Source organism: Talpa europaea (genome assembly GCF_964194135.1).
Source record: "Talpa europaea genome assembly, chromosome: 10".
NCBI lineage: Eukaryota > Metazoa > Chordata > Mammalia > Eulipotyphla > Talpidae > Talpa > Talpa europaea.
In genome coordinates, this window is record NC_140077.1 from 4,546,947 (window position 1) to 4,568,713 (window position 21,767).

The window sequence follows — 21,767 nt, forward strand, 5'->3', positions numbered from 1 at the left end:
TACTGCCTGGAGCAGCTGGGTAGAGGCAGGAGAGCAGGGTTTGGTTCTGCCTCTCACTTGTTTGCTGTGTATCTTGAGTGAGTCTGGGTCTTGGTTTCCTCCTCTTTAACTAGGAGGGAGAAGGTTAGTCTTGGCTTTAACAGTTTGAGTTATTTGAGGGGTGTCACAGACATGTTCAATTCTCCTCACCCCGCAATTAGGAGGTTCTAAAGGTCTGGGGTGTAGCTTGGGCATCTGCATGGCCAGTAAGCACTGGGGTCTCTGCTGGAACTCTGAGGTCCCTTTGGCCAGGAAGCCATGTGCTTCTCTGGGTTGTGCCTCATACAGCTGGCTGGGCCTCCTGGGGTCTCATTCGCTGCTGCTTTGCTGTCTGGAGTTCCTGGCTTCAGATAAAAGAACCCGTGATCCCTGGGGACACTCGTGGAGAAGGATGGGCAGGGATCCAGAGGAGGTCATGGACAGCCCTCCCAGGCCTGCTTGGACAGTGGGGGACAGAGAGAAGGGGGCTGGCCCTGGGCAAACGTCCTGGAGGACTCACAGCAAGATACAAAGCTTCTGCTCCTCGGACATGGATGGGCCCGGCCTCAATCTGCAACCCTTCCTTGCTCTCTGGCCCTTCTGCTCTGGCCTGTGCCCAGGAGCTCTGTCCAAGGATGGCCTGGCCAGGTGTCCTGTGTGGGGACAATGAGTAAATGCCAGGTGGCAAATGGGGGCAACTGTCCTGGCCCAGGCCCTGCCTGCTGTGTGGGCTCAAAGAAGTGATTCTAGGGAAGTGGGGAGCCTTCTCCCAGCAGCCCCCATCAGCTCAGTGTCATCCTGGAGGGGCAAGGCAACAGCTCAACCCGGGTGCTCAGGTGAGTCTGTCCCTGTGGGAGGGACACGGGCCTCAAAGACACCCCTCCCTGGCCCCTGGGGCCCGTGGGTAGGTTAGGTTTCAAGGTGGTGTGGTGGCGTTGCCATGGGAAGAGAAGGGAGGCGGGCATTTTCTGGCTGTCCCACCTACTCACAGGAGCCTACAGCGGAGAGAACTGTCTCTGGCTGGAAGGAGGAGCAGTGTGGTAGACCGGGTGCCAGAGGGCTGTGAAGCCAGAGTTGAGGTTCAACACCCTCCACCAAGCACCAGAGAATGGCCACTGGACTTCCTGGGAAAGCACAAGAGGCTCAGGAGGACCCGGCCCCCTGACTGGCTGAGGCTGAGCAGGTGTGAAGGTGACCTCAACTTTGCCATGGGGGCGCCCACACAGTACCCCCCACACCCCAGCTGGAAGCAGATTCCTCCCAGAGGTGCTGCGGGTGTCTCCTGGTGGCGGTGTCGCACCCCTAACTGCACAGCTGCTGACACACAGGACACTGGGCGTGTGGCCGTCTGGTGCGGCAGCCACAGCAAGCCGGTCCCCTCACCTTCCCCAGCACCCCAGCCTGAAGCCTGCAACCTTCCAGGGAGGGGGGCCTTTGTGAGCTGTGCCTGCCTGGCCCCAGGGCCCAGCGGGTGGGTGTCAGGATGCAGCCCTGGAAGTCCACCTCTCTGCCTTCCAACAGTCACCCTCCCCGGCGGGCTCCCCCAGGAGCATCCCACCTGTCCCCGGGGAACTCTAGCTCAGGAAGCTCCCAGCTCTCCCCTGATCTAGGATCATAGTCAACTTGAGTGCCAGGTTTGCAGGCCGGTGGAGCCGCAGGTCTGGGGGTTCCTGAGAGGCAAGAGGCAGCCTTCCAGGCTGGAATCCGCCCTGGGACCTCAGGTGACTCCTCTCTCCTCTCCGGGTCACATTTCTCCATCCTGCGAAGCGGGGACCAAGGGCCTGCAGTTTCCTTCTGTGCGGAAACTTCTAGGCTCTCCCCAGCAGGCGCCCAGGGCGCAGCTCCCAGGGAGAGAGGAATCCGGGAGTGGATGGGCCGCGAGGGGCCCCCACACCTGCCCGGGCCGGTCGCCTCGGGTCGGGGCGCGGGGAAGGGAGGGGCGGGGGCGGGGCGGTCCCCCTGCGCCCGCCCCGCGCCTAGGCGCGCCCTGCCCGCCCCTGGCCCGGCCCGGCCCGGCCCGGCCCAGCCCAGCCCCGCTGGCTGGCGGGTCCAGGCGCCACCGGCCGCCGCCGCCCGCGCCCCTGCCCCGCCGCCCGCGTCTCGCCCGCCCGCCCGGCGTCGGCGCCTGCCCGGGCACGGCGAGGGCATGGCCCGCGAGGGCACCGCCGCGCTGGCGCTGGCCCTCGCGCTCCTGCCGGTGGCCCTGGTCGGGGTCGGGGCCCAGGGCGCAGCCTTCGAGGACCCCGACTACTCCGTGCAGGGGCTCTGGAGCCGGGGGCCCCAGCACGCGGGCCCGGGGGGGCCGCAGCCCGAGCCCCTCTCGCCGCCGCTGCGCGCCGGGGCCGGGGAGCAGGAGCGCGCGCCGCGCCCGCCGCCCCAGAAAGCTGCCAAGCCCAGGAAGGCTGCCCGGCGGGAGGAGGTGGCTCTGGAGACGCCGCCGCCAGGTAAGTCCCTGCTGCCCGGCGGCCCCAGAGTGTCTGGCGCGAGCCTCGCAGCCAGAGGGACTCAAGCTTCTCTGCCCACGGGTTTGGGGTGAGAGAGCCCCCAGAGCCTCCATGGCACCCCCTGCCTCCTGCAGGCCCGGGTCCTCCCCCAGCCTCCGCACTGGGGAAGCTGCTTGGGGAGCGGGGTCCCTCCCGTCCCAAGTGATTAACTGGGCAAAGAAACTTTCTGCCCAGATGCGCTTTCTCCTCTGCCCACTTCTCGATTCTTCCTGCAGGGCGTTTTCTTCGGGGAGTGAATTTCCAAGGGAAAGCCTGGCCTGCTTGGGCACAGCGGGAGGCCCGGCAGGGCCCCTCATCAGCCAGCGGCCTCTCTCAGCCCCTCCCTCCTGCTTTCTGGGGCCCCTTGAGTCCTCTGCCCATCTTGGGCTCAGTCTCCACCCCAAGCCTCTACCCAGACTTGGCCTCTGGCTTCCAGGGGGGCGGTGAACTGCGGGGGAGACCTGGCAGCCTGGGGTGCTGCTCCACCTCTCTCACCTCAGACCCACTTCCCATCGGTCCTGCCCAGCAGAAGGGGCTTCCATTTGGGGACCACACTCCTTGTGGAGGCGGGGCGGGGGTTTCTCTTCATTGTTCCAGATGTTCTTCCCTCCAGTTCCAGCGCCGAAGTTCCTAGTCTTTTTTTTTTTTTTTTAAAGATTTAGTTATTTATTGATACAAGCACTGGGTACAGTCAGAAGCGCGGGAGGGTGAGAGGATTCACCAGAGCCAGAGCGGGGAGCAGAGCAGGCAGAAGGACCGAAGTACACTGCTGAGGGGAGCAGCGGGCGGCAGGAGAGGTCTGCGCGCCATGTGGGACCCTCCTCCAGTGGCCTGGGAGCTGCTGGGGATCAAACCGGCACTGTAGAGGCTTCGGGCAGCTTCGCAACCCAGCGCTCAACCGCTGCGTCACCGGGGAGGCCCAAGTTCCTAGTCTTTTAACACAGGGAGTCAGCGGGTGCTGGGCAGGTTCTCTGGCCTGGCGGTGGCCTTCCTTGAAAGGAGATCCTGCAGGTGGCACCGCCCACAGCTCTGGCCTGGGGGCATCGCCTTTGTTGGGTTGAATTGCTGGTGAACTACAGAGCAACTGCTGCTGAACGGGAGGGGGTGGGGTGGGGGCAGAGCTCAGCAGAGTGTGGCCAGGGCGTCTGCTTGTGGGCTTTTCGGGATGTGTGTGTGGGGGAGACCCTGCTGGGTTTCATTGTGGGGGCAACTCCACGAATGGGCAAGGAGTTCTGTGAGTCCTATCCCCCTGCACAGAACCATCCAGAATTTCTGGCATTGCCTGGGGATTATGAGCATTCAGATTCCCAGAGGTGTTTTAGCAGGAGTGGGGAGGGAGAGGCCGGAGTCTGTACACTGTCTGCTGTGCTCCCTTAGCAGCTGACGACACCTCTAGTTCCTCGGTGGCTCCTTGGTGGCTCCTTGGTGGCTCCGAAGACAATTGGTTCTTGTCATTTCTAATAGACAGGGAACCTGAGGTTCTGACAGTAAAAGCAACTTGTTCAGCAGCCCTCGCTGGCTTGGGGAGATTTGAAAGCCCCCTTCCTGTGCTTTTAGGACCAGCCCTTGTTGGAATCAAATTTGCTCATGTTTTTCTCCTTTAGTATCTGCTGTGGGGTTGGCTTCGTGTGGGCATGATGGGGAGGGTAGGAGACACGCATGTGAGGCTCTGATATTTACTGGGGCCTGTAGGGGTGGGGACAGGAAAGAAGCCCCAGACTTAGAGTCTGACACTGCAGTGAGCACCCAGGTCTGGGGCTCAGGGCTCAGCTTCCTGGTGCAGGGGCTTCATCTGCAAACGGGGAGATGAGGTGAGAGGCTCCCTCGCCTGACCTTGTCACTTGTCGCATGAGGAGTTTTTCAGCAAAGGCTTCTGTTGTGTCAGCAGGCGCTGGCCCTGCTGTGAACTGCCCCCTGCTATGGGGGCCGGGTGAGGCCCTGGGGAGACAGAGCAGGACAGCCGCCCCTCCCACGCCCTTTGGGCCACACAGAAGTTGGGGACTTTGAGAAAGTCAGCTGATGTGCTGAGAGCGGGATCTCTGATCCCCAAACTGGAAACCACCTGAAGCTCATCTTTGAGGCTCCCGGTGCCTTCCCCAGGCCTGCGTGGTCTCAGCATGCATTTCCAGTGAACTGTGGGGGACTTTGTAGGGTCCCCCCAAACTGGGCAAGCCAAGAGAGACAGTTAGCACATAATTTCAGCTACTGGCCTGTCCCCCTCTTCTTTTCTGTGCTTGGTCAGTGGAATCCTCTACCCCGGGCCCTGTGTGGGGAGACTGGGTGGAGGATGATTTCCAGCAGGAGGGTCCAGGGCGGTGTGAGCAGCAGCTTTCCCCACCTAAGCCGCAGCTCACGGTGTCACGGAAGCCCTCTCTGGGCTGGGCCCAGATCAGACTCGTCATGGCTCAGGGAGGGTTTTCTAGAGCAAGGATCAGGGCAGCGCGGCTGGTGTGTTTCCTGTGAGTGTCCCGGGGTGATGCTGCCGGTACTATTGACCCGCATCTGGATCTAGGCCCCACGACGGGAGCGAGGGGTGAGAGGTAGAGATCAGTGTCTGCAAAAGCAGGTGTAACCAGTCCAGAAGCCTCTCGTGCGCTCTGTCTTGCAGATGGTAAAATATTTTCTAGAGAGTCTGTGCCTTAGGTGAAGGGTAGGCTCTGCGCAGCAGGAAGGGAGATGTGTTTCCAGGAGGGATTGTGTCCCGATCCCACGGCAGCTTTCCTTAAGGAGCTGGGGCACTGGGGAGTTGATGTTGGTGTGAGCATGGCTGTGACCCTCCCTGGTCTCTCATGCCACCCCAGAAATGTGCCCTTCATGTCATGTGCTGGCTCTGCCCTGACGTTCTGAGCAGGGTGTGAAATCATAAAAAATTATTTTTTAAGTTTTTATTTTAAATTATTATAGACTTACAGGAAATTGCAAATAACAATTTGCAGTGACTTCCTATGGAGAATGTTTTCTTGAAGCATAGCATGGGGTTTCTTGGCCTTGGCATTATTGGCATTTAGGTCCATTGTGTGTGTGGGTGTGTGGGGGTTTGTCCTGGGCACTGCAGGGAGTTTGGCAGCACTCCTGTCCCCTACCCCTCAGATGCCAGTGGTCCCCTCCTGTGATTGTCACGATCAGAAATGTCCCCAGTGGGTTGAGAGTCACTGGCACGTATAGTCCCCAACCAGGACGCTGACACTGGCCCATTATCATTAACTGGACTGCGTGCCCACATTTCACCAGTTTTCACATGCACTCATGTATATGTGCATGTGCACACATGTGTGTAATTCTCTGCAGTTTTATTACATGTGTAGATTTGTGGATCTGCCACTACCACCAGGATGCAGAACATGGAACCCTACATTTCCTGAGGTCCTCATGTGAACACCCCTTAAGAATTTCAGGACTTGAAAAAAGCAAAGTAGTCACTGCCCACAAAGTCATTGCTGACTGCAGAGTCTGGCAGTGGGCTCTGCTCACGCCTCTCAGGCTGCCCCTCCATGGAATGGCTCCCAATTGCTCGAATATTCTTCCTCAGAGGCTCTGACAACCTGAGTCTCTCTAGTCCTGTCATTTGGTGGTCTCGAGCCTAACTCAGTGGTTTCCAGGTCCCTGCAGCCGCAATGCTTTGGGACTCAGAGGGTGAGTCTGAGGTTGCAGTTTTCGTTGTCTCAGGATGAAAACACCCCCACAATCTGGGACCGGGGTGAGTGGATTTGGGGTGTACTTGCTTTGCACGTCATCTCCAAATCAATGATCTTGGTTTATGGCCACGCTCTTTTAAGAGAATAAAATGGAAGAAGGCTGTAGACAGGGACTCTGCCACTTGCCTTTTCCCTCCCCAGGGTGCTAAGAAGAAACATGTTAATAAGCATGATGCTAAATGGGGTCTTTCAAGAGCCCCTTCCTCCTCCTTTGTGCCTTGGGGCAGAGGAAGACCTCAAGCTGCCGGGGTCCTGCAGGTTGGTCTGCCTGCTGCCGCCTTCTGCTGGCATGTGGCATGGGCCATCGCGTCCCCAGCCTGGTCCCCAGCCCTGAGCCTGGGAATTTGCAGCGTGGGCTTCGAGCCAGGCTTGTTTGTCTGTCTGCGAGGAGCCGAGAGGGATGGAGTTGGGTTTGTGCTGCGTCGTGCCCCAGCCTCGGGGGAGGTAACCAAAGCGTTGGCTCCGAGCATGTGGCCTCAGACAAAGCCCTTTCTGTGGCTCAGCAGCCGCTGGGTGGAAAACGCTGACTTTCAGGTCTCACTCGCGAGTCTCTGGGCGTCTGGCCTCTGCGTAGAAACGTCTTCTCTGGGGCAAAGCTGGTGTGGGAGCATGAAGAACACGTTTTGTGAATATTTCAGCGCATATTTTAAAAGCAAGGCATTGCTGTAGGCACACCTGAGCGAGCAGAAAGAAATCTTTCCGTTGTGACATCGCATGTTCACTTGAAGGGTTATGTCCAGCGTGTTTTGTGCAGATAAACTCCCAACAGAATTCTGGGGCAGGGGGCGGTTCACAAAACAAAACAAAACAAAGATTGTTCCACATACAGCAACAAGCAGCTTTGTATGACACCCCCTCTCTTTCCAAAGTCAACTTCCTGCTGCTCCCCCAGTTTGTGCCCCTGGTTGCAGAAACCCCCAGTAGGGAGAAGCTGGATTGGAGGCTGGGTTCCCCAAAACAGTCTTCTGTTTCCCCAGGGCCCTATGCCTCCTTAAGGCAGGTCTCTCAGTGGGTGGTGCCTGCATCCCAGCCTCCTGTGCAGGCCCCTCTCTGTGTGCTGCCCTGATCCTCTGTCCCGAGGCCACAGGGCTGCGCCTCCCGGGGCCCCAGCACCTGCCGTGTCCTCCTCCTCATGCGGTTCCTCAGGCAGAGGCAGGGGGAGCCCAGCGCCTGGGCCAAGTCCTCCCCGCGGCACTCAGATGCCGTTGGGCTGGAATTTCCTGGGGAAAATGGAAATATGCAGCCCAGGATTTTCCAGTTTGTGGGGGGTGGCTACTGTCAGCGTCTTGTATAGACAGGAGAAAATAGTTTCCTATCAGCCCAGAAGCGTTCTATTTATCGCCATAGACCAGAATAGAACATGTGGCCTCGTTGGCAATTCAGTTTGCTACTTTTAAGGAATTCAGTTTTGTCACGCAGCCCAGAGGGAGATGTTGATTCGATTCTGGCTCCTGTGCGCGCTTTCTGCTTTGCTTCCTTCTTGCATCTGCACGCGCCATATGTTGCCTCGCCGGCTGCAGGAGAGGAAGGGGCGGGGAGGGCCTGGACCTGGCGCCAGTCTCCGCTGTGCCGCCTCCGGCTCTGAGCGGCCTGGGGAAGGTCTCCTCTTGCCTTCCAGCCTTGGTCCCCGCTGAGGAGGTCCCCGCCGTGCGAGCCCCCAGCCTCAGTAGGGAGTGGCCGAGAGCCAGTGTCGTGACCTGTGAAAATGCTGTGAGTCGGGGCGCACCTGGGACAGAGCAGGGAACCGCATCCCCGAAGAAGAGGTGATGCTGTGGCCCCAGCCCTAAGCTCGGACACAGATAGTTTCTTTCTCCCCGTGACGTCCATGGAGGCAGATCCTTCGTCCCCTTGTTTTGTTGACCAGGGAAGGGGCTCCGAGAAGTGAAGGGGCCACGGAGGACCCCCGGTGGTGAGGGCCATAGTGGAGCCTGCAGTTGGGTCGGCGTCCCCGGAGAAGGTGCCAGCACGTGCCTGCACGGCCTCGGGGAGGGATTCTGTTCCCACACGGAGGTCCTGCCTGGAGTCAAACTCTCGAGTGGCTGCACATCTGCTCCGCATCTGGGCTTTTACGGGTTCCCCAGAGCAGGGGCCTTTTCCTGGTTGGAGGGATGTGGGCCTGGCCCTGAGATGGTGAGCGTGAGGGGTGAGTGAGGCTGTGCTCTCCAACTCCTGCCTCTCACTCCTGTGTTGCCCTGAGACGGTCTGGAGAGGTTGTCCTGGCAGAGGGGGAGGCTTGCAGTGAATGACCCGCTTCTGGGAGGGTTGGGATGGAACATTCCTTCCCAGAACTTTGACTTTTTCTTCCAATATTATGTAAACATCTTGTCTTTCTGTCAAATCAGGCTCTGACATCTCAATGTTAGGCCACAGGTTTTGCAGAACAACCAAGTCCTTGCAGAGCCTTCCTTGGCCAGGGCTCCTGGGAAGTCCCGGCAGCGGCAGGTCTGCCCACACAAACGGGACCGCACCGAGGTGACACAGAGACCGTGTCAGCTGTGCCAGGCCCCGGGTCAGCCTCCCTCGGCTGGCCTTTCTGAACGTTTTCGTCTGTTGACTTCCTTCACCCAAGGGGACACTTAGTTTGTGAATTTTCAGCTTAGATGAAAAATGAAGGACACTCCCAGCCGACGTTTCCCAAGAACACAATGAGGAGAGCGTTACGGATGGGGCCAAAGTGCCCTTTGGATTTTTTAAAGATTTTAGATTTTCTTGATAAATCTTCTCTCTCTCTCTCCCCCCCACCCCCTCTCTTACGTAGAACACTCTGCCACTCTGCAGTGATTTCATTCATTGGCACAATCCGCTAAATTCTTCTGGTGTGTCAGCTTTCTTTCTGAAGTCCAAACTAAGTCTCTTTCTCCGCAGACTTGCCCCTCCCGTTTGTCAGTTTGGTCATTCACTGACTCATTCATTCATTCACTGCCGCCTATTATACACCAGGCTCTGGGGGAAGCAAGTGAACAAAACCAGATGCAGCCTCTGTCCCCACCGACCTCCCTCCTTCTCCTTGGAGCCCTCCTCATAGTCACGCATTGCTTAACAATGGGGTTATGTTCCGAGAAGTGCATCACGAGGCGATAGCATCACTATGTGGATGTCACAACGTGTGATTACACAACCCCAGCTGTTCAGCCTACCTACCTCACACCTAGACGGTGTGGATTCGAAGGCTTGGAGCACCGTTGTCTATGTGGCTCATCTTTTTTTGAAATGTCACTGAGCAAAGGATGACTGTACATCACATGCACCAAACCCCTGCATCAGGCTCTGCATGGAAGCAAGCTGGCCTGAGACAGGTGCCGTCAGAGTCCACCAGAGGAGGCGCTGACTTATGTAGGGACTCCAGGAAAGCGGCTCAAGGACAGGAGGCCAGAGCTGAGGTTTGCACGTTCAGCAGGACCTAATTAGATGGAGAGTGGGTTGAAGGGTGGGCACTCCAGGAGGAGGCCTAGCACACACGAGGTTCTGATGGGGAGGAGTGTGACCTGAAGCCTGGAAGGAGGCAGCTGGAGAGGCCAGCGTGGCCAGGAACAGGCAGACTACGTGGGCTGTGATTGGTGGGAGCATCATCACCCCCCTCGGACCCTTGGAGACAGTTGGTGGGAGAAGCCAGCCTGGTGGGAATTCCAGCTCTGGGGTCTGAAGTCGGGGTTCCAGTCCTATTTCACCAATTAGATGTGATGTCACTCCCCCCGCCCCCTCCCAGGTGGGGTGTAAACGTACCACCACAGGGTTCTGCAGGCTCAGCGTAGCTTGTGCTGTTGTTATTAGGGTTTCCCTGGTGTGTACTTCCCTTTAACCGTGAGCGCCTGGGAGGCCAAGGCGCCGTGATGGGCCGGGAGGCGGGAGGCGGGTGTAGGGGGCAGACGGCTGCCGTGCGGGAGACGATGGCTGAGTTCTCACCATCTCGGGGGCCTCTGGCATTTGCAGAAGCGAAGGCATCTTCTCTCTCTCTCTTTTTTTTCCAGGTAAAAATAGCAACAGAAAGGGTGTGAGGGCCAAGAGCTCCGAGAAGGACGCCAGCGAGGAGCTCAGTGTCCCCGCGGCCCGTGACGACGTCCGAGAAGGTGGGTGAGCGCCTTGGCCCCCACACCCGTTGCTGGCCCGGGCCACAGGCCCCCTGCACGGCAGCCGGCTGCAGATTCTGAATGGGGGGCTGCTGGGACCTTCTGCCTCTTCTTCACCACCCGGGTGGGGCTGACAGTATTCGCGCCACCTCTTCGGGCGCTCCGCCACGCGGGCAGGCTCGCCGGGGTCCGCAGGCATCTCTGAATTTCCCTGCGCGCTTGCTGCCTCCCCTGACCTGCCCCTGCCTCCGTGAAGACACTCGTTTCCTTCCTCGGGGCACCCCGCGGCTGCCCACGCCCCGGGGCGTGCCTCTCCCATCTCCAGCCAGGCGTGGGGTCTCCAGAGGGGGACGGGTGGGTGGCGGTGGGGGCGGGGGATAGAATTATGGTGATGGCAGGGGAGGAAAATGAGCCTCAGGGTGCGGGTCCTCCGCCCAGGGTTACGCGGCCGGTCAGTGCCACGCTAGGGATTTGGACCCAAGAGTGTCCGGTGCTGGATTTCTGTGCCACGGTGCAGCCGCCTGACATGAGCCGAGCGCCTCACAGCTCTGCACTTAGGACGAGCCCTCTTGAGCCGCCATGGGAGCCCAGAAACCGAGTCCCAGGCTCGATGTCACGGAGGGCGCCGCGGGCTTCCCTGCAGCGTGACGCTCGGGGCCGCGTGTCCACCCGGGCTCGCCGCCAGAGCATCGCAGCTGTGCCGCACAGCGCACCCGAGCCTGAAGCAGCAGTTCCACAGCAGGGAAGCCCTGCAGCCCCTTCACACACGAGCGTTGCTTTTCCTCTTTGAGTAGACGGAGGCCTGGACCCTGGCCCGGGGGGGCACCGGCGCCTGGGGCTGTGTGCGACTCTGCGATGCAGGCTTTGGAGTCTCCGCGGAACGGGTGGGTTTGGGATGCCCACGCTCGCTGCACGCGCGGGACTGTGTTTCTGTCGGTTAGAAGTGGAACTGCTGCCTCATCGGCCGGGAGGCCTCATCGTTAGCAGGTGATCTAGGAGAGTTTTTCATTGGACCAGTTGACATTTCTCCCAGCACGGCTGCTTTGCTTCCGCATCACATCGGAGGTTGTGGCTGTTTAACCCTGTTCCTCTTGGTGGGTGTGCGCAGGTAGCCCCTGTGGCCTTAGTTTGCGTTTTCCTGAAGACTAATAATAACCAGTAGGGATCTTTTTTTTGAGAACGCCTAGTCAGGTCTTCTGCTCATTGTTCATCTTGTTCTTTTCTGTTTGCTTGCTTTTCTTTTTTCTTTTTTTTTTAAGGGGTGGGGAAAGTTACTATTTTATTTTATTTATTTTTTTAAAGATTTATTTATTTATTTATACATGCACTGGGTACAGTAGAAGCGCGGGAGGGTGAGAGAATTCACCAGAGCCAGAGCGGGGAGCAGAGCAGGCAGAAGGACCGAAGGACACTGCTGAGGGGAGCAGCGGGCGGCAGGAGAGGTCTGCGCCCCATGCGGGACCCTCCTCTGGTGGCCGGGGAGCAGCCGGCGATCGAACCGGCACCACAGAGGCCGCGGGCAGCTGTGCAACCCAGCGCTCAACCGCTGCGCCACCGGGGAGGCCCTGTTTGCTTGCCTTTCTTAAAGATGCTATGGATGTGAGTCCTTTGTCAGACACATACTGAGCGAGTATCTTCTCATGCTCCCAGGCTTACCTCTTCAGTCTACTAATGGTGTCTGTTGAATAACAGATGTTCATAAGTTGAGAGAGACCAATTATTCGTATTTTCTTTAGTGCTTTTTATTTTCATGTTTAAAGTTTTTTTTTGCACACCCCGCATTCATGAAGATATTTTCCTATGCTATCTTCTAGCCATAAGGCTTTCTTTTACATCAGCATATATCTATTGAAATGACTTATTTTAAATAAAAATATGCAGTAAGTAATAGAGTAGGTTGTCCCTGGATAAAGAAAAATGCATGAAGATAATAAGCAAGTGATTGAGATTTAAGAAATGGCATTTTGGGACCTCCCTGGTGGCGGAGGGGTGAGTCTCAGCGCTATCAAGCTAACACCAGCCACTGCTGCACGAGTTCAATCCCTGGCCAGGGAGCTACCCCCACGGCACAGCAGACCTCTCCTGTCTCCCCACTGCTCCCCTCAGCAGTGCATTTCAGTGTATCTGCCTGTTCAGCTCCCCACTCTCTCTCTGGTGAATCCTCTCACCCCCTGCATCTGTGGCCTACACCCCAGTTCTTGTATGCATAAATAAATCTTTAACAAAAAGAAATGGCATTTTAAACAAATGTGTATATTTTTTGGCTTTATATAAGCAAAGTGTAAAAACCAAAATATTAGTTTCCCACGACGATGCAGACACAATGATTACAGCTATTGACTCATATGCAATTTCATTCACTCAGAGACTGGCTTTGGGGATTCCCCGATGAATACCTCAGTGGTGTCGCTTGCAGTTGTTTCCAGTTGTTTCCGTGGGGTGGGTATAAGGAGGGGTGGGGAGAAGCGGGAGGAGGTCTTGGGAGGCTTTTCAAAGGAGCCATTCCCCTCCCCCTGCTCCCACTCACCAGCGTGCAGAGACTCCGAGGCTGCGGGAGGACGTGGGAGGCTTGCCGGGTGGGCTGACTCCCCTTTCCGAAGAGAGTCCTCTGCCTGATCCGCCGGCGCCTGGGGAAGCAAACAGACCTCAGAGCTTGCGCAGCCTTACAGATAAGGGCACAGTCGGGTCCCCGGGCTCAGATCACCCAGGCATGGAAGGGCCAGGCCTCTACGCTGGCAGCTTCCTGGAAGGGGTCTGAGCATCCCTATTTTAAGTTCCCCAGGAGACATCTCATGAGAACTCCTTGGGGGAGTCCAGGGTGAGGGTCCGAAAGGTCTCCTGTGGTGTGGAGCTGTTAAGAGACTGTCCAGGGCGACGAGATAAGGCTGCCATGAGCTCCTTTTCCAAGACCCGGACGGAGGCCAGCGACGTCTGAGACAGGAGAGCCGCAGCAAACACAGTCTCAGGGCACCAGGAAGCCATCTCCTCACTCAGGCTCAGTGATCAAAGGCAATGTCAAGTTCAGAAGGGCAGAGGAAGGAATGCCATGAGTCAGAGCGACTGGATTTATAGGCAGCAGTGAAAACAAGGGTCTAGGCCAGCTGTGAGCTTGTCCCTGGCAGTGCACTTGAGGTCTTGAGGAATCCTTTGCTGCTTCCAGCAGAAGAGCACAGCAGGCCGGCGGCCGTGACCTCCGACTCCCCTCTGCTGACTGCTGACGCCGTCCCAGCGCTGCTGCCCTTTCCTGCTGTCACCCAGACACCAGCAGCGGCTTTCGTCTGTCACACGCTCTGAGACTCAAGTCAGCAGAGAAGGAGAAAGCTGGGGCTGGGGTTTTACATGCAACTGATTTCAGATTTGAACGCGACACGTCGTAGCTGTTCGGCTCCGCTTCAGCCTCCTCCAGCCTTAGCTTGTTCGTGTGACAAAGGGGATGACAACGCGCATCTGTCACGGTCACGATGAAGATGGAGTGACCGGGTGTCCCCAGAGGGTCTGACTCACGGCTGTATGCAGTCACCCTGTTGTCCCCCCTCCCCCCAAATAACAACCCCTTGAAATAAGTTGCGTGATGTGACTCACACCCCCCCAGACAGATCTGGGGTCTTGGGGGTGGGATATTGGATCGATGCTCCACATTCAGGATTCTGGCTCACACACTGTGTTCTGACCACGCCTCGTCACTTCTGGGCACAGGGACCCTGTGATAGGGGGTGCGGGGGGCACCTTCCTCTGTTAAGGAGCTGGGGTTCCCTTGGTGGTGGATGGTGGTGGAGAGGAGCAGAGGGTGGAAGCCCCCGCTGTGGTGCTGGTCGCCGTTCTGTGAAGGGGTGCGGGGCAGAGAGTTTTAGCAAGGGACAGAGTCAATTAAATACGTGTGCGCGGGTGTGGTGCGTGTGCCTGCGGGGAGTGTGGAATGAGTGGAGGGTCCCCCGTTCGCCTGCCTCCTTGGGGACAGAACACAGACCTGCGGAGTGGAGCCCGCACGGCACGGGGTGTTCTGGGAGCCTCCAGAGACCGGCAGTGTCCTCACTGATGACTCTCTTCCCTCCAGATCATGACGCATCTCAATCTCTAATTAATGTCTTCCTCAAATGTTCATTTCACACCTTTTTCATGTTCTCGTCACCCACATGCTTCTCGGCATTAGAGTCTTTTCCCTCTTACAAACAGCAAACTCTTGATGTGGCCACCAAGGGTTCTGTGCGGTTGCTTTTGCAGGGCAGCGGGGAGATGTCTGCAGGGGTGTGGTGGGGACAGACTGGGCAGTGGGCTGTGTCCTCCGTGAGCTACCATCCCCGGCTGCCCCGGGGCCACCTGGCTGGGGCCTGGAAATAGGCAGGATGGAGCGCTGAGCCGCTGCCTTGCTCCTTGGCTTTAAACACTTTCTTTCTTTTTTAAAAAATATTTATTTATTTATGCCAGGGGTGCCAGAGGGAGGAGGGGTGAGAGGACTCACCAGAGACAGAGCGGGGAGCAGAACAGATAGATACACTGAAATATACTGCTGAGGGGAGCAGCGGGGAGACAGGAGAGGTCTGCTGCACCATGTGGGTAGCTCCCTGGCCGGGGATCGAACTCATGCTGCAGAGGCTGTGGATAGCTTCGTAGTGCTGTGCTTAACCCCTTGTGCCACCAGGGAGGCCCCAGCTTTAAGTACCCTTTAAGCCCAGTAATTACCCCTCCAGCTGACACGGTCGTCCTCGGTGGTGTCCCCTCAACGATGGAGGCGCCGTTGGGCTAGGAGGGGGCTCTGCATGGGGCAGGGTGGTTCCTTGAGTCAAGGGAGCTCTGACTTGTTCCAACTCGGCATTGCTGTGGGGGTTCTGTGGCTGGTGGAGTAGGCTGGGGTGTTTGGGGGTTCCTGCTATGCTTGGCTTTGGCTGTGTCTCTGTTCATTGTTCTGGCAGTTCTTTCAGCAAGAGTCCATGCTTATGGTGGGAAGGGGTACATTTTCTCAGTACTCACAAGCTTACAGGACCATGGACATTCAAGGAAGAAAGAGGCAGAGAGTGGTGGGGGGTCCGGGGAGCAGGACTGAAGACCCTCACACCTCAGTTGTGCAAGGCTGAGCTTGGCCCTTGGGTGCCATCAGCCTTGGGTAGGCAGCTCCTGTGCCCATCCTGCACATGTAGGCCTTGATCTTGGAGACCTGGCATCGACTGGCACCAGAATGGAGCCCAGTTCCCCTGGGCAGATGTAGGATGACAAAAGTCGGGCCATCTTGGGGAGGAAAGGTTGGGGAAAGGTTGGACACCTTAGAGCATTATGTGGCTGGCAAGTGGCTTGGAAACCCCACCGCTTCTCTGGCAGCATCTGGGGTGGAGGTTTCTGCTGCCTGGGTGATGAGAACTCTCCTCGCTCCCACCTGAACCTGCCCCGGTCCCTGCACCTGCCCCAGGTCCCTGCATCTGCCCTGGGTCCCTGCACCCACCTCAGGTCCCTGAACCTGGCCCGGTCCCTGCACCTGCCCCAGTCTCTGAACCTGCCCTGGGTCCTTGTACCTTCTGTCCCTGACCTGGGCTCCCCGAAAGCCTCCTGCATCCCCACTCCCATTAGCTCTCATTAGTTTCTCACAACCAGAGCAGCCTCGCTAACCCCTGTGCGTCAGTAACCGTTGCCGCCTGCTGAGGACGTTGCATTTTCTCAGCGCAGATCTGTCTCCAGCTTCTGCATTAATGGCCTGGGCAGTGGAGAAAGCTTCCAAACAAAAGCACATGCTTTGAAGAGAGCATCTTCTAATAAGGAAAAGTATCCCCATCCGCGGTGACGTTTGCTTGTGGGCCGAGTCTGTGTGTTTATGTGCTAAGGCTTCGTCAGCTGTGCCGTGCCCTGGGTGGGGTGAGGGGTGAGGTTGGTGTGCCTGGCCTGCGCTGTCAGACCAGCCCAGAGTGGACGAGAGCATGTTTCTCACTGTGGCAGCTGACAGAGCTGCCGGCCCCTTGAACTACCTCTACCTCCTCTAGCCCCACGGACAGTAGTTTGGCCCCAGGGGGGCGAGCACCAAGCTGTGAGCTGGTGACAGGCGTGCTCCCAAGAAACACCCTCCACTTAGGACACTTTCTTTCCCGCTGGTGCATCTTGGTGAGAGGAGGTGGTGAAGCTTCTGCGTATCAATGAAGGATAATTTTGATGAATATGCAATTTGATTCGGGTACTTCCTTTTTGAATTAAAATATCCACATACACAGGAGATGCTTTCTTTTCTGGAAGAAATGCTTTGGAGAGCAACTGTTGCTCTATTTAGCTAGTAAATCATAGGATGGGAGAGCCCAGCCGTCTCCCCAGCAGGAGGTACGTGGATCTGTCTGTCTGTCTGAATCAGACTAGAGCCTGAGCCCAGGGTCTGAGAGCTCAGGGGGCCTGTCCACAGGGAAGAGTAGCATGAGAGAGGGTGCACCCTCCTGAGGCCAGAGAGGGGCAGCTCTGGGGGGGGCTTCCCATTCTCCAGGACAGGGGTCCCATAGCCCAAGCCCATAGCTCAGCTGCAGCAGCTGGAGGACCCGACAGGGGAGGCAGAGCTGCTGGTGTCTGTCCTAGCAGGTTCCATGAAGCACAGTGATAAAGACAGACAGCTGGGTTTGTGAGAAATAGCCTCGTCTATCCTCGACGCTTGAATCAGCGGCCTGCAGGCATGACAGGGGTTGCTCGGTAACATCTGGGACCAGAAACTGCCACCCTGAGCAGTCAGGCCCACGTGTCCTCCAGGCCCGGAAGCGCAGGGCAGCACCAGGGATGCCAGCCCTGCCGGCTAAGTGTCTTCCCCTTGCTGCAGGAGCCCTTCCGAGGCTCACTGTGCCCCCTGCACCGCGTGCTCCTGTCACGGCCCTCCGCACGGCCCCTCTCCCAGAGCCAGTGGGGAGCCCGTTTCCAGGACCCCATCCTGCCATGCAAGTGGGTGATGGCAGCCTGTTGCCTCCCTCCTCGGGCCCACCCCTCACCCACTGGGCGCCGGCCCTTCTGCGTCCTGGTGGACAGTGAGACGCTGAGAGCTGGTGATGTCACTGGGCAGCCTCCCGCATGCGGGGCAGCAGGGCCGTGGTCAGAGAGCCTGGAGCTGGGAATCTGGAGGTTGGGACCTCAGGGGTGGCTCTGCCATTGGCAGGGACGCTTGGGCCACTCACCAGGGTCTCCTCTGAGACTCCAGGGGAGGATGAGATGGCGGCTCAGCTCCTGCAGCCCGGACTTCCTTACTCAGTTGCCTCCCTGTGGCCACCTTGCCAGACTCTCCAGCCTCCAAGACCGGAGGGGCCTTTTCCAGGCGCCCCAGGTCCCTGGGGCCTCCCATCTCAGCGGGGACATCGTGGCATCTTAAATTCGCCTCCGTGACATCAGGAGTAGTAGAAATAGATTCTAGTTCCTTCTACTGTGGGGTTTTTATTTTCGCCCCCCAGGAGGCAGCTGAGCTCACCTAGAGGTGTCCCGGCCAAGGGTGGGGTGGGTGGTAGAACCCTCGGAGCCAGGAGGCTGGCTCCCAGCCCCCCGTTACTACCCAAGCTCTGCTCATGGGCTGGGACCAGCACCGGTGACTTCGTCCAGCGTCTCATTCCCGGGGCCGCGTGGACCACGTTGCTTGGGAATTGTTCCCCAGAGAATCAGTTTCACCAAGAAGGGAGACCATAGCTTCCCCTGCTCTCCCTCCTCATCAGCACGCGCGCTTCCCAGGCCGGGGCTGCTGAGGCAAAGTCAGCAAGTTGTGATTAATTTGCAGAGCTCGACCGTGTGAGCGCTTTGAAATTTCTAACCAGGCGCGCTCCTGGCTGAGTGATGCTGAGGAAGGATCTTTAATTGGAAACAGCCGCAGACGGTAGCATGGGCAGCAAGAGAGAAGGGGCACCAGAGCGAAACAGAGAGGAAATGCTGACAAGGAAGAAAACTGGCACGGAGTTGACGCCATATTTGCCTGGGAGCCCTGGGCACGCCAGGGTGGGTCTCAGTGCGAGGGGCTCGGGGCGGGAGGCACGCAGGAGCATGCGGCCAGATGTAGCAAAACCAGGAACTCATTTATTTCAACCTCTCTCCTTGTTTTTAACAAGCACTGTCTTTTCCAGATTGCCCTCCTCTCGGCCTGGAAACCTTAAAAATCACAGACTTCCAGCTGCACGCGTCCACGGTGAAGCGCTATGGCCTGGGGGCGCACCGGGGGAGACTCAATATCCAGGTAGGGCAGGAGGGAGGTGTTGCTTTGCTGGTTACTCTGGCAACAGACATGGCGACAGTCGGATGAGCTGGGTCAGGTACCAGGTGTGCGGCCAGAAGGCTTTAGCCCCAGTTCACACAATAGGGGGAGCGTGGCTTCAGCGCCCTGCTCCGGAGAGAGCGCTGAGACTTGAGATACGTGCCTTTTCCAAAGACCTGTTAGTGAAGGATGCTTCTGGCTTCTGGCCCCAAGTCGTCCTGCTCCACGTGATGACTCCAGAAAGGGCAGGAGGAAGATGCTGGACTCTGAGGTCATTCCTCTTCTCTTGCCTCCCTGCGGGTCTCACCTCCGCACACACCAGTGTGCTCTGTGGCACCCCCACCAGGTCAAACCCTTCGTGGCTCTCATCATGGGTGGCCTCCTTCCCCGGGGCTCCGGGACCCCACAGCCTGGAGCTGTCCCAGGAGGGTGAGCTCCGCCTTGCACTCCGTTCCCCTGAAGCTCTTGACTCCAGGCTTCTCTCAAGCAGTGCCCCTGGCTGCAGCGCCCTCCCCTGCGCCAAGCCCAGCCAGTGGCAGTCCCGTCCAGCCACGCCTTAGTTCCCGGGTGTTGCTCTAGCAACTTGTAAACGAAGCCGCTTGCGCCTGTGATTAACACATGGACGGCCCCGCCTCGCCTCGGAGCTGCCCTGGCAGGGCCTGATGTCATCTATGGGGAGGATTGGAGCCCACGGAGGGGCAGTGGTCCCCTGAGATGGTGAAAGTTCCTCTGGAACCCACAAAGTCGTTCCTCTTACAGTTCTGGGGAGAGACTTCTCCTTGGGCTAACATCAAGGCATGGGCAGGGCTGCATCCCTTCTGCAGCTCAAGAGGCGGGACCCCTTCTTGGCCTTTTCCAGCTTCTAGAGGCTTCCGTCTTCCTTGCTCGAGGTCCCTACCTCTGGCCGGTTGAGTGCTTCTCAGGCTCTCAACTCCCTGGTTCTTTCTTCTTCCACTTTCAAGGACCCTTGATTACTCTTAAGCACCTGGAAAGGACACTTTTAAGGACCCACCTGGGAAATCCAGGATGCTCCTCCCCGCTCTCCAGCAGCCTCCATCCTGCCTGCAATCTCCATCCCCCTCGACACGACCTCGCGTGTACACAGGCTCTGGGTCAGCCCGTGGGCATCTTCGACGGGACGGGGGCTTATTTCACCAGCTCATCTCTGGTGCCTTTTCCCTCCTGCTCAGCTCCAGGGCAGCTGCTGCTGATCTGTACAGTCCATTGCGGTTCTTAAAAGGACCATAGTTTAGCTTTCCCCCCCAATGCTCCATAACTGTGGTTTCACACCCCTTTGCTCACCGAGTCCTCTGGGAGGGACATGGTCCCTCACCTTGCGATGTGGCGACTCTCAAGTCTGGCAGCTTCTGAGTGGCAGAGCCGAGACTCCCCTGCCCCAGCTGTCAGTGAGCTATGGGGCTGGACCAGAGTGGATGTGGCCCCTTCCCCGAGGTCACAGCATCTGAGCGTCTGCCAGCCCCTCCTCCCTCCAACTTGACCACATCTACTCAGCGGTCACCACTTTTCAGCTCAGAATTCAGAGAATATCCAGAACTAGCCAGTGAAATCCAGACTGGTTTATAAATATCGGTTCTTTCTTTGCAGTGATAGCTCTTAAGAAACATTTGGCCTGTACAGCTGGGTCTGTGGGTTCCAGAGGAACTTTCACCATCTCAGGGGACCACTGCCCCTCCGTGGGCTCCAGTCCTCCCCATAGATGACATCAGGCCCTGCCAGGGCAGCTCCGAGGCGAGGCGGGGCCGTCCATGTGTTAATCACAGGCGCTGTCATCGGACATGTGGTTGCGTCTCTGTAAGTGAGATGCCTTAACCATGTTCACCTGTATCCCCGCTTGCAGTCAGGAAGGCAGAGAGGCCCTGGTAGTCCTCAGGTACTTGAGTTAGGGGAACCTTTGGGGTTTGTCATTCAGGTGGGGAGTTCCCCTGCAGAGTGGATGGGCAGAGTGGGCAGTGCAGGGGTGCAGCCAGCCAGCGGGCCTTCTGGGCTCAGACCTTGGCCTTGCCATGTGGACACTCAGGGTCTTTGGAAGCAGGGTCTCAGGGTTCGGAGCCTCAGCGGCCTGATCACAACAAGGGGAATCTGAATGCTGACAGACTCCAGGAGCAGCACTCCGCATGGGGGTGGCTCAGAACGTTTGGGTGCGCCGCCGGAGGTGTGTGCAGCCGGCCAGTGTCCGCTGCGCTGTCTCCACTATGCACCATTGGGGGTCATGGGGCAGCTGGAGCAGCCGACCGTGCTGTCCTTGTGTCCTGGCCATCCTTGCTGCCTCCCTCGTCCGTCACCCACCAAGCAAGGCGCTCCCAGGGAGAAAGCAGGACCCTGGGCTGAAAGCTCCAGCAGAGACGCTTCCTGTCTTCAGGATGAAAATACAGGGCAAGTGAAATCACTCAGTGATACTGGTCCTCGGGGGGTTATGCTTCCTCAGTGTTCTGTCATCACCCGAACATCCTCCCGTGTTCGTCGGGTATGAAGCTGCTGTTCTAATCCCCAGCTCGGGGCCAGCTGCCCTGGCCCTGGACTGCACCCCCCCATGCGTTCTGGGATGTTGACCATGGAGCAGCGCTGGTCACCTGCCATGTGTATGAGGGACTTTGGTGCACCCCCTGCTCCCCAGGAAATAAAGGCGCAGCCTTGCTCCCTTGGTGGTTTCCACCTTCCAGAATCAGCCCCCGAGAAGTGTGATCCCCCACCGCAGGTGATCTAAAACGCACCTTCCCACACGCGTGGTTTGAAATGCAGTTTAAAAATAACCCCCTCTTGCCTCACACGGGAGAATTTTGTAGGTGTGTCAAGCTAATGGGATTTTGTGTGCAGGAAATAGGAAGGCATCGGAATTAGAAACTGCATTGAAATACCCGGGGACAGGTCACAGGCCAGGCCAGAACATCTCCCTGCTGGCCCACGCTGCGGGCACACGCGGTCGGCCCAGAACTTACCAGCTCATCACCCCAAAGGCCCCACCTGGGGCCCAGGTTTCAACATAAGAATTCTGAGGGGACATAAACGTTCAGGCCCATACCATTCTTTCCCTCTCATTTTAAGCAGAAAACTTTGAAAGAATAAACAGGCGCTATAGCATAGCTTACAGGGTTTTTGCAAGTAGAGTTTTGCTCATGGAGCAGAGTAACGCAAGCCGAGACAAGAAACCCAGCCGCCAGCCCATTCATACGCCGGGACAAGATGCACATTTCGAAAATTCAAGGAAAGATCTAGCTCAGCAGCTGGCGAGGTTGGCCCTCTCCCCCGCTATCATGCTGCCCGCATGCCCGGGTCCCTTCATGCTGACTCCTGTGGTCTCACTGAG

At 57.9% G+C, this 21,767-nt stretch overlaps 1 protein-coding gene across 1 annotated transcript in view; it reads left to right on the plus strand.

The window, feature by feature from the left end:
* Window positions 1-2,164: 2,164 nt before the first annotated feature.
* The window catches only part of CPXM2 (carboxypeptidase X, M14 family member 2), a gene marked incomplete at both ends in the record, with an annotated part of 76,744 nt that continues 57,141 nt past the window's right edge, over window positions 2,165-21,767 (plus strand). The window contains 3 exons of the mRNA XM_084245622.1: window positions 2,165-2,462; window positions 10,165-10,263; window positions 18,315-18,424. Of these exons, the coding sequence (XP_084101748.1) occupies window positions 2,165-2,462; window positions 10,165-10,263; window positions 18,315-18,424 (507 nt within the window). The remainder of the gene's footprint in view (window positions 2,463-10,164; window positions 10,264-18,314; window positions 18,425-21,767) is intronic.